At 39.5% G+C, this 12161-nt stretch overlaps 1 protein-coding gene across 2 annotated transcripts in view; it reads right to left on the bottom strand.

Moving 5' to 3' along the window:
• The window catches only part of WNK1 (WNK lysine deficient protein kinase 1), a 105276-nt gene that overhangs the window by 16808 nt on the left and 76307 nt on the right, over window positions 1-12161 (bottom strand). For both annotated transcript variants that reach the window (XM_075705894.1, XM_075705888.1), the window contains 8 exons: window positions 11955-12046; window positions 11202-11364; window positions 10514-10630; window positions 8855-9028; window positions 7809-7860; window positions 7500-7640; window positions 5705-7131; window positions 2868-2951 (listed from right to left, as the gene is read on the bottom strand). In XM_075705894.1, the coding sequence (XP_075562009.1) occupies window positions 2868-2951; window positions 5705-7131; window positions 7500-7640; window positions 7809-7860; window positions 8855-9028; window positions 10514-10630; window positions 11202-11364; window positions 11955-12046 (2250 nt within the window). The remainder of the gene's footprint in view (window positions 1-2867; window positions 2952-5704; window positions 7132-7499; window positions 7641-7808; window positions 7861-8854; window positions 9029-10513; window positions 10631-11201; window positions 11365-11954; window positions 12047-12161) is intronic.

The following is a 12161-nucleotide window of genomic DNA, read 5'->3' as shown; positions in this document are numbered from 1 at the left end:
ATTAGGTAAGCTGTTTGCAAAGGACAAGAAGCAAGGGATCTATATTTGTGCCTTTTCCACACCACAAATCCTGCCAGAAATACCTATGACAAACAGGAAGAAGCCTTTTGCAGTGGTACAGTGGTCTGAGTCACATAAGTGGCTACAAGTGCTTTGAGTTTGGGGGGAAAATATTGCTAATATACCCAGTTCCAAGCAACAACAATAAAAAGGACTACAAACTTAGTGTGACTGATTTTAACCAGCTGCCTCCAGATCCATCTGCTACCCTTGCTCATGGTAAGAACACAAGGTAAGAATTATCACCAAATTGTTGTTGTCTCCCCTTCAGCAAAACCACGCTTCAAAAAGCACTGGCCGAAAGGCATAAACCACCTTCTGCCTCCAGAAGCCACAGGACAAAAAAAAAGTGTTGCTTGCCAGAGGAAAAAAAAGTGTTGCTTGCTAACACTATCGTCTTACAGTTCTACTTAAGTCAATCAGCTTCTTGCTCAGTTTGGAGGCAGAAGATACCCATTTCCTGATTACTCAGACAGTAGGAATATGGCCCTCATTCAGCCTGCTAGAAAGAAGCTGCATAAAACCAAATGCAGTAGCACTCCTTTCCATGACAGGTTTCAAGAGCAATATATTCACTTTCATAGCTTTCTTATATAAGGAGCACAAATTTCTGCCTTTTCACACTGAATACTACTTTTCAAGTAATAGACTGATTCTCACTGCTTACAAAAGATTTAAACATGCTTTAAATAAAAAGAAGAGACAACCAAGAAGTAGTGCTGGACACAGAGGCCATCTGCAAGAACTCCTTGATTAAGGTCACTGATTTGTATTTGCTCCATCAGATGAAGACCAGGAAGGTGGTAGAGCCGGAACAGACAGGATGAGATGTGAACTTTCAGCACACTGTAACTTAGGTCCACTAAACTGTTTCCGTTCTAACCTTCAGGACATACTCTGTGCAAACTTAGTCTAAGAGAGACTCTTAACAGATCACAAAATAATGACGTTTACTGAGAGAACTAGAGAAACTGCTGAATTAAGGCAGAGCTTCTGCATAGATAGCACTGGAGGAAAAATGCTGGAAAACTTAAGAAGGGACTATCAATGTCATAACCAACATAAAACTACATGAAAGCAGCTAACACCCTGCTGCTCAACTCTACTCATGTCTTTAGAACCAGGTAACACCATGGTTCTCACATTTGAAAGACAGAAATGGAAATACTATTCCAATGATATCTTTGAATATTAGCACCCTAATACATGTAATTCAGTTTTTTATAGTTTTAGCTGTAGAATATGAGCCATGACAGCTCATTAACCAAAGCTGCCTTAGCACGGTTTAAATTTGTAATTTTCTAACACTATTCTTTGTATGACAGCCAGCTTAAATCCTTTCAGATAGAAGTTTTCTGATCAAGCTATTATAAATCCCCAAAAAAGAACAGCTTGCAAGGAACTAAAATGACCTTTGAAATTTATTTTAACTTCCCTTCCACAGGTGAAACTTGAATTCAAGAGCTCCATTGCAAGAGATGAGAGGGAGAATGTTACCAGTGTTATGGAGAGGACTTTATCAAGGTTAGCTCAGTCTGCATTAAAATTCTCAGTGGTCAAGAAAAAAAAGAAATCAGGCCATAATGCTAGTAAGTATTGTACAGATTTTCATACTGTAGCTGTTTTTTGTAGCTAAATTACAGTTAAGACTTAAGTGAATAATTCCTTTCTATAAAAGAACAGACTCCAACTCAAGTGTAGCTTTTGGACATGTATTCTAAGACTATTCACTGTGGACTTAAGCCACAGGTGGAAGAGGTTAATACTATAAGAAGCACATGTACACAGGAAACAGTAGATTTAAGGCAAAATTACTCTGAGCCTTAAGCAGGCACCACTAGGTACGCACTTGAATCATATCTTCTTCATAGGTCTGAATATAAAACTTGGCTGATAATTCTGTGCCAAGTGTACTTTAATATAATTCTGTAGAAAGCCATCTTTGTGTTTATTCACAAACTTCTTTCAAAAGTAGTACAACTCTATCTCATGGGGTTTGTTCGGTTATTTTTTCAGCTTTTCTTTGCATATTGAAGTGTAGCATTCCCATGTTACATCTCATTACACAGCATTTAGAAGATCCGTAAAACAGTTTTGTCTTAATATACAGCTCTTTCAATTACAGGACAGGGGTTCTGGTTTTTTTAAGCAAAAGTGAAGACAGATTTAATCTTTGTGGTCTTGAGCTGAACAGCTGTCCAATTTACATACAAAATATCCAAGCTACCTATTGCATACAAGGACAGAATCTGAGCAAGGGAAGCCACTGTTACATTTCAACTCATGTTTATGATCAGGAGCTTCAAAGACCTTTTGCAAATCTGAAAGCCTAGTGAAATCAGAGTGTAGCAATAGCTGGGGAAAAAAAACCCAAAAAGCAAAAGCGAACAAAACCCAAGAATTTGCAAAGCCAGCAATTTTGCATTTTCATTCATGTTTAATTGCAATATATACTGCTTCCCTAAAGAGCTATTATTTTGCTACTATACCCTTTTCAAGAAGAAAACAGGTTCAAGTTTTATGCACACACTCACCTGTGGGTTTTTTTAAACGAACAACTCAAGTTCAGGTTAACACACTAAAAAACCCCAAGCCTGATTAATTGCTCCTGTGCTTCAGACACTGGGTACAGCGTCCCAAAGAGCAAGCTACATATCCAGTGCTGAAGTGACTCTGGCCACTGCCACAGTTACATAAAAGGGGTTACTCAGTCCAAAGAAAAGAAAAACAAAGACATTAATAACATGCAATGGAGAGTTTAATTGAAAGGAAAAGCAGCAGATAAAATCTGCTGAGTTGCATAGCACCTGAGTTAGTGAAGGTCCTGGAAAAGGTGGCAGCGGCTCACTGGATGGAGTGCCAGCTGGAAGTTCAGAACCTACTGGTAGCACCTATGGATAACGAAGAGGAAACGCGAGTCCATCAGACACGGAACAACAGAAGGATCAGATATCAAGCTACAGTCAGTCATGTCATACAACAGAAGCCTCAACGTTTTTTTCCGTAGAGACATCCTTCCTGGAGAGTTAGCATAGAGTCTTTAGGGATTTTTGGAACAAAGTTGGGGGAAATTGCTTGTTTGCTTTTGTTTTATTTTTTAATCCAGATTATCTTTGAGTGGCCACAATTTCCGGTTTAAACAAGTTGCTGTGTCCAGGAGCAAAGTATCTCGGGGATATTATTTTCATGTCTGCAAGAAGTGCTACAATAATTCTTCCAAAAAGCAATTAAGTCTCCAAGAAGCTTAATTTATAAAAGGGTGCAAGAATGCACTCAATCTCCTTACAACAGCTCTATGTTAACTGCCGATTAGCCACAGCAAGCTATGTGCTTCTGGCAAGTTGTTCCAAGCAATATGACTTGAGAACAGGAACTGTCATGCCTGAGGATGTCTCCACTTGTTGAGAAGATCTATAGACCTCTCACACCCATCTCTTGATACATCACTTTTTTTTGAGCCTGAAGGGTGCTGATGTCCCACAGAAGATGACTAGGCCATGCAACTGAGTAGGGGGAAGTCATCCAGGTTACATGGAAGAGGTTAGAGAGACTGGAAAGGTTAGAAGGAGGCATCAAAGCCTTCCTGACAGGTCAGACAGCACATTCCAGTTAGTTATTTCCATTGTTAGGGAAGTGGGAAGTTCTAGGAATTAAGTGATCCATTACACAATCTGCAATTCTTATTCTCATCTGTAATCTTGAGGTTTGACCACGACTTTGAAGTTTGAGAAATACATGATACCCTTGTGAGTTATAGCGTTGGTCAGCTGGCTTCCCTTGTACGACTGCTGGTATGTGTAATTGGCCAAAAGTCTACTCCAGTCCTCAACAAGCAGAACCAGTTCTCGCTTGCAGTCATGTTACCACAGCTTAACTTATAGTTCATATTGCAGTAATAACTGCTGGTGGAGATACATTTTTGGAAGGATAGATAATTATGAAGCGTTTCAGCAGGAACTACACAAAGTTGCATTACCTTAGCTTTTTGGTGCACTAGGAACAAATACATGGACGTTACCTGTTCTGAGGCATGTTGAATTGTTAAACTGTGGTAAGTTAATCATTTAATTTATAAATAAGAGGCAAAACATACTTCAAATAAATTCATAAAAGTCGAAACACATTTAACTGTCTAGGTTAACAGGCTAGCCATAAACAAAATAAAACACACACATACACAGTTTAGTAAATGCCAGAAAACTAAAGCAATAAAAGCTCCTTAAAGCTCAAAAACAACACAGAAAGTGAAACTAAAATTAAGCTTTGGAAAAAACCAAACTAATTTATAAGTGAAAACTTCAGACAGGAGGTAGTTTTCCCACAACTGACATCAAAAACCCCAAACATTTATTACATTTAAACCCAAGCCTTTGTAATTACAGTTTTGCAGTTAGCAGGTTTCTAACTGCTCCAACTGTTCCTGAATCAATACCAGTTTTTATTACTTTGTAATCTTTCTTTTCTAATGCTCAACTTCATTTCTATATAAATGAATACCTCTCTGTCCAGATTTCCTTCCCAACTTCCCTGGCACATATTCCTGCTCCTTCATGACAGAAATTTTCTAATTTGTTTGAATACAAAGAGTACAAGGGAAAGACTACTAGTGAATGGAGATGCTAGGAGCATTAGCTCAATTCAAATGGCCTGAAACTGCTTAATAGCAAGGCTGGCTAAAGATGACCAACACAAAGTGTTGGTGGGTGGAAAAGAACATTACAGAAGCAAAAAGGAGTATTAAGGTTTTTGGTTTGTTAAACACCTGAAAGTTCGTCAACCTATTTCCATTTAACTTTGAAAAGGAAAGGGCTACCCATAGTTTAAAATATTGAAATGCACTGTCTCCCAACACAGGGAGCCGTTTAAAAGAAAATAGGTAGTCTAATTTCACATATTGATACTTCTGGTTAGTGAGGAGGTAACAACATCGACAACATGTCTGAAGTTGTTACTATACATGGTAACCACCTCTTTATGAAAGAGCATTTGTTTGAAGAGCACAATTCAGTAAACAAACAGAAAAGTGTGTTTTCAGATATCCAGGTATCTTTTAAACTTCTCAAAATTCTGCTTTCACAAATCTAACATTTGGAAGAAAAAGAGTATCCAGGCACTACATACGCAGCAGACAACTTTAAAAAAAAAAAAAACAAAACCTTTCAGTCAGGTTCACCCTTGCCTTCAAGGAACAGGCTAATGATAAGAAGCAAAGGTAAGCTATCCTGTCTACTTTGCGAAACATACAACCACCCCACCTCATTCTAGTGATCAAGTACAAGACAAAAAGCTATTTAAAGCAAGCCTTCCAAATTCTATTTGAAAAAAACAACAAAAACCCCACAAAAAAACAAACCACAGTTGCTTAATTCTTTGCAGTTTAGGAGTAGGAAAAATTAACAGTGACACTAGAGAACTCTCTCAGAGGCACAATATAGAATTGGGCTTTTTTTTTCCCCCACCCAATACAGACAAAACAAAACACCTCTTGGGATGCATAAAAACAACCAGAGCATAAAACTTTCAATATCATATTAAATGAAGACACCTCTGCCTGAATAAATATTTTGCTTTACAAAAAGGATTTTGCTCAAGAAGGCTTTTTCCTACAATACTTGAATATTCACACAAATGTTGCATTTCTTACCGGTACCCTGCTAAGAGGGGGCTTTGAAGGAGAGGTCCCTGGTTTCACTACTGCAGTTGCAATGCTGCTTGGTGCCGAAATATAGCTGACTGGGGTGATCACTTGCCCAGGAGTGGCAACTGGTGTCAGCAGTGGCAAGCCAGTTGGTCCAAGAGCCAAACTGCTCGGAGGTATACAAGTGCTAATAGATGTCAGGGGTTTAGTTGGTGCAACAGCAGTGGTTGGTATCCCAGGAATAACTGTAGTTTCCATCACCAACGATGTCTCCAGAGATACTGCCGGATGCACTGTTCCCACATTACCATGTTCACTGAAGAGAGACCGTAGCTTTTCTTCCAGGGTCTTTATATCATCAATACCAGGAGCTTTAGACTGAGCATCAGCATCAGCCTCCAGACAGTGAATATGAGGCTGATTGGGTAACGGAGCTGGTTGAGGCTGGCTGTGTATCAAAGTTTGCTGTACTGCAGGCAAGTTAGTAACTGGTTGTGGTAAGACACCAGGTAAGGGAACCTGGGGCAATATGGGTGTTGCACCTGGAATCTGGGGTAGGACAGGTGTTGATGTAATTCCTGATGGCACAAGCAAGGGATGTATCACTGGCTGAGTGACTGAACCACATATGCTTGTTGCTACTGAGGATGATAAAGGCGCAGAGATTGGAAGAGATAAGCCAGCTGCATTGCAGAGCTGTGATTTATCCATAGACTGCCCACTCTCAGGTAGTGACTGTGGAGCACTTACAACTGTTGTTTCTGCTAGATTGGAGACAGAGCCACTGCTACTAAGCTGAGGAAGCTGCAAAGCCACGTTCTGAGCCAGAGACAGGGCAACAGATGTCTGTGGTGCTGCCATGCTACTTACAATCTGAGGAGTAGACTGAGATGTCACAGCTGGTGCAACAACACCAAGACCAGTGACACCAGGAACCTGGGTAGATGGCAGTGCCAAAGACGACGGTGTGCTGATACTGGGGGCAATGTCTCCAGTTACTGGTTGAGCAGGCTGGGATGTGGTAGATAAGGAGAAAGAAGCAGGGGCGCTCACACTGGAAGCGACACCAGTTGATTGCTGTCCAGATTGTGAGGCTGGAGGTGGAGAAATAGAGCTTGGCACACTTGCACTCGGTGCAACTCCAACAGCTGCACTTTCTGAAGGCAAAGTAACAGAACCTGGAAGAGAAACACCTGTGCTGGAGGGAACAGATATTGAAGAAGCAGCCACAGATGCAGGAGGTGCACCACTGCCCGCCATGGTAGAAAGTGCAGGTGGAAATGGTGGTATTGTTTGATTGAACACTGGAGGAGCTGTACTAGGTCCTTCTGTCATTTGAGCATGCCCCATCTCAGAGAAAGCTTGCTGCAAGCTCAGTGATGATGCTGAGTGGGAGAGATTCATTCCAGGACCATGTAGTGGAGATGCACCAACTGGAAGAACAGAAAAATGTCAGTCCACCTGGAAAAGTTCATTACAGTATTATTGTCTGTTGCTAGACTAAGATCACATTTACCTCTCAGCGTAATTAAAAAAAAAAAAAAAAAAAATTACAAATCCAGGCTTACATTCAAATACAGAATTAAGGTTCCAGAGTCTTGCAGACAGCCCATCAACATTTTTTTTCCCCTGAGAATCCTGCATAGTATCACCCAAATTATAATCACTTCTTACCAGCACAGACAGTTCCTTACTTCCCAAGTACTAAACAAGAGGTGTTTAGGAACAGTTTAGTTAACTAACTTCACGGTTTTGATGAACATGTCTTAGCCATCAGATTTTCAGAGTTTAGATAACTTACCCATATCCGGAGTTTCTTTTCCTCCAGGAACAGCAGATGTGAAAAAGCCCTGCTCTTTTAACCGACTCTCAGGGACAGGGCTGACAATAAACCGTCTTCCTGCAGAATGGACAACCTGGGTAAAGGAGCTCGGAGGAACCCCTAAACAGAAAGAAGTTACATCTTTAGTGATACATGGTTGTAACTAAATACATAACCTACAATATGGAATGTGCACTCCATCATACAAAATAAAAACTTGGCTGCACCCATCCGCTGAAACAGAAAAAGGTAACTGTTGGGAAAAAAAAAAAATCACAAAAGACTTACCTATTCTTTGTGGCATGGAAGATGTAGGATCTGGCTGTTTGAACTCTAATTTCTGTAAAGTAAGATAAAATTTAAAGTTCTATTCTGAAACAGAAACCCACAAAATAGTTCTTAAAATGCTAGCTTACTGAAATGTGGGCATTTAATGTAAGCAGTACCTTGGACCCAAGCACCATTACCATATTAGTGGAATTCTGCCCAGATAAATGACAGCTACAGTGCTTTTAGAGCTTCTCAGCTTAGTGACCATCAATATAACAAATTGATCTAAATACTCTTTTGTTAACAGACAGTCCAACTCACTTCCTTAAACATTCCACAGATAAATGACGTTTCAGACTAGTTCTGGGTGGAAATAAGACAGAGATTCAGGAAACGTCACCCCTCCCTCCTTCCCAGCAACCAGTTTCAAAACTGTGTTTTCTAACCGAGCCATCCAATCTCTTAGTAGCTGACTGGGTAGAGTGCCTGAGTCCAGGCTCTCAGTGTTTAGTAGAGCAGCACAGGGCTGGCGGTTTTAGTGTCTTGCCTCGCAATAACCTCAAATCCAAAAAGCCTCAGCATTTAAAGACTGTCTGTTTAGTGGACTGTTAGGAGATTTAGTGGCTTCAGAAGTGTGAGAACACGCCAAAAAGCAAGATGTCTACATGATTGGTATGATGATCTTAGAGGTCCTTTCCAATCTTAATGATTCCTAGTTTTTACTTTCATTATAAATGATCCAGCCACCAAGCCAGGAGGCATGGGGTTGCTACTCTACCCTTAATTGGTTTAGTGTTGGACTTGGTAATGTTAGGTTAATGGTTGGACTGGATGATCTTAAAGGTCTTTTCCAACCTAAATGATTATATGATTCCATGATTATTTCTAAATGAATTTTAGGCTCTCACCCTGATACGAAGCTTTCTGTTTGTCTTTTCATTTAACTATTAAGTTTTGATATTTCTCATGAAAGAAAGTTTCAATTTCTAGCTAGTTTTACTCACAAAACCATATCACCCAAAACAAAAAGTACAAATAACTAAGGCAATCTATCCTTTACATACCTGTGACCCTGGAAAGAAGCCATCCTCTTTTGTCCGCATACTCTCCAAACCCTGATCACCTTCTGGCTCCACACTTACGTCCTCACTTAGCATTTCATCTGCTTTCTCAATAATCTCTCGTACCTGTTCTACAAATGAGTCTCTCTCAGTTGCCAAAATAAACTCGTTCTGCACCTGTAAAGAGAACAAAGCAACAATAGTTTTCCACAAACTATTTCAAAACTATATATAGAATAACCATAATTTACTTTTGGTGTTACTGTTTATCCTCCCTTCGCTGTTCTTACGCACAAGATTAACGTGTCACCATCTTTGAGAAAAACAATTGTTTCTAAAATTATCTCCAGCACAGAAGTACTTGCCCTGGTTTACTCTTTGCTGTGGAACAACATTCGGTCTCACTTCTTCATCAAACTGTCACCTCAATCTTTGCTTAGCACAGTGAAATTTAAAATTAGCAGCCTTATCTTACTGCAGTTCCTCATATCCAGTGTAACGTACATTTAGAGCCACATTTAAAAGAAACTATAATATAAAAAAAATTTGAAAATTCTGTATTACAAGGTGTGTTCTGTGCTTCTCTCTTTCCATGCCATATAGAACTTCCACTCTATGCAGGTTGCACATCACTAACTCCAAGTCTGGCTGTAGTACATAAATGCAAGTATTAATTACGTTCCCTATACAGGGAGAGGAAGATTGTTCAGCCTATCTAGTTTGAATACATTGTATTGCTTTATAAAAATACATTCTGCTGCTTATGGTGGAGTAAACAAGCTTAAACAAGTATACTTGGCATTTAGAAAGACATTCTTAGTTTGGTCTGACCCATGAGAAAACTCTGTCTCCTGAAACAATGCATGGTAAAACTCTCAGAGTCAGTTAGTCTATGAAACAGAAGTAAAGCTGTCAATCACAGTATCTCTGGCTGGGAAAGAGAGAGAAAGTGCTTTAGAGGTAAAGCCCGAGACATTGTTTTTACATCAAGTTTCTGGGATGCTGGTTCAGAAAAAGGAAAGACAAGCATGATTGTATCAGTCTTTGCAATGCAGAATACTTACTAGTTGAAGAAACCTTCAGTGCTTTAAGTTGAGCAATGACAGATACCCGTATGGGGTATGCCTATATCCTGATTAAAAGGAAACCAGAAAGTCTTACAATCAAAAGTTTCCTCAACGTTCAACAAGAAACCAACAAGCACAAAGTTCCAGATTCAGTTGCCAAAATTAGGTTGCACGCTTTCAACTATGTGACTGCATATTGGATGCAGTTCACTTATTTTGCTTCTACTCATCTCCAAATATCTGTGTGTTTTGTTATTTAGGGGTTTTTGTTGTTGTTGTTTTGTATTTTTGGGGGAGTTTTGTTTGGTTTTGTTTTTTTGCTGGGGTTTGGTTGGTTGGTTGGTTTGGTTTTTTTGTGGGATCTTTTGTTTGTTTGTTTTTGTTGGTTTTTGGGTTGTTTTTATTCCTCCATAGAATCACTTTAGGTATGAGGTGAAGACATCTGTGTATTCTCTCCATATTTCTTGACACTTAACTTCATGTTATTGACTTGTTTACACTGCCAATACACATACATAGCCAAGAACCAATTTATTCCTCTTTACTACTGTGATTAAGACTAGATTCAATTCTTCATCTCTAAAATGTATCTTACCATAATTGAAGCTATTTCCTCAGGGTTGTCACCATCCAAATCAAATTTGAAAGTAACCATTTTCCGATTGTGTGTCTCTAGCTGGCATTCCACTACCCGATCGCCTTTATTTGAAACCTAAAGCAAAGAAAACAATAGTTCAAACCAAAAGCATGAGAATGTAAGACTTGCGCTTTAAAGATCACGGAGACAAACCGACAGTACTGCTCTAATACCAACACATTCTCTCTCTCCAGTCTAATAAATGGTGTCATGTACAGCATCTGAGCATCTGTCATCCACAGTTTCTGAGGATCTGCCAATTACTCAAACTTCCAAGCTCACCTTGTCCGCACTTTTCTCTAAAACTCCTGATGTTTCCTTGTTTCCTTCTAGCTTGCAGGTCGCATCACTGGCCTAGCTTTACTAGTAAGACTAGATCAAATATTCTAGAATAGTCTGTGGAATCACTTGTGGCTAAGCAAGCCAATTTCACCATATCTAATACTCCAAAAAGCCCTTAATAGATGACATTTGGAATGCTGAGTCCAGAAGCAGAAGAAATACACTATTTAGCTTGTGAGCTCAGAGGTGCGGGGCAGGAAACAAGACCACACAAGACACACATTCCTCAAAAGAAAAGAAAATTTTGAAGCTCAAAAGAGTCATCATCACTACCAAACTGTCACTAAAATATAAAAATACTCACGTTTAGAATTCTCAGTTTTGGCCTAGCAGTCTTCTCATGGCGAGAGCGACTGCGGACAGACCTCCGCATATGACGTTTAGTAGTCCTCCCTTCGTGCCTTCCACTAGAAGCTGGAACATTCTCATTGCCATCACTCAATCCTGAAGCAACATCAGAATGTGCGCTGCGAGAAGAAAAAAAAAAAACACACCAAAAACCAAACCAACTTTACATTAGTATCCATGCACGCCATAACTGCAAGTTTACCCTACCAAATGATAGTCTCTTCTGGATAGCAGTAGATGCCTGTTAATCACGGAATAGTGGAGAAAAGTCCTGTCAACACTTCGGGTTGCTTGAATAGCAATTCTAATAGTAATTATTTAGCTACCTATCTCTTGCAAACTGAGCTGTACAAATATATCTTCTGAGTATGTTTTCAAGCTATTTGGAGTTTGAATTCTATTTAAGTGCCAAAAGGACAGAAAAAATATCCCTTATGATCCATTTGACATGAAAAATAAAAATGGATTAGAAGTTAAATCACTATACACAATCCTATTTACACCCTCCGTACCCTGCTGTAAATCAAAACTTACTCCAACTCTCATAAACCTATTTTTCCTCTAGGAAGTTTATTTCCTCACATCCTCAAGAAAACCCTCAGTGAAAAAAACATCCCTGGTGCAAAAAGGTACTTAAAGACTACCCAAGGAAGAATAATCTAACACACAAAATTGAAATTCAGTTTGGTGAAAAGGAAACAGTGCCTACCTATCCATAGAGGAAGCCAAAGGGGTAGACTGAGCAGGCTGTGTTGCTGGAAGAATCTCTGAAGGAGCAGTCTGTGAGACTCCCTGAGGACCCTATGGATAGAAACCTTTATCAAGAACCCCACCAAAGAATACTGTTCCTTTTCAAGTAACCCAATAGTCTTCAGTGTTTCCTCCCAAATCAGTTGTAAAGCTAAAAGCACTACCT

This window comes from Pelecanus crispus, chromosome 1 (genome assembly GCF_030463565.1).
Source record: "Pelecanus crispus isolate bPelCri1 chromosome 1, bPelCri1.pri, whole genome shotgun sequence".
NCBI lineage: Eukaryota > Metazoa > Chordata > Aves > Pelecaniformes > Pelecanidae > Pelecanus > Pelecanus crispus.
Note: the sequence above shows the minus strand (reverse complement) of the source record. Positions and strands in the feature narration are given on the sequence as shown.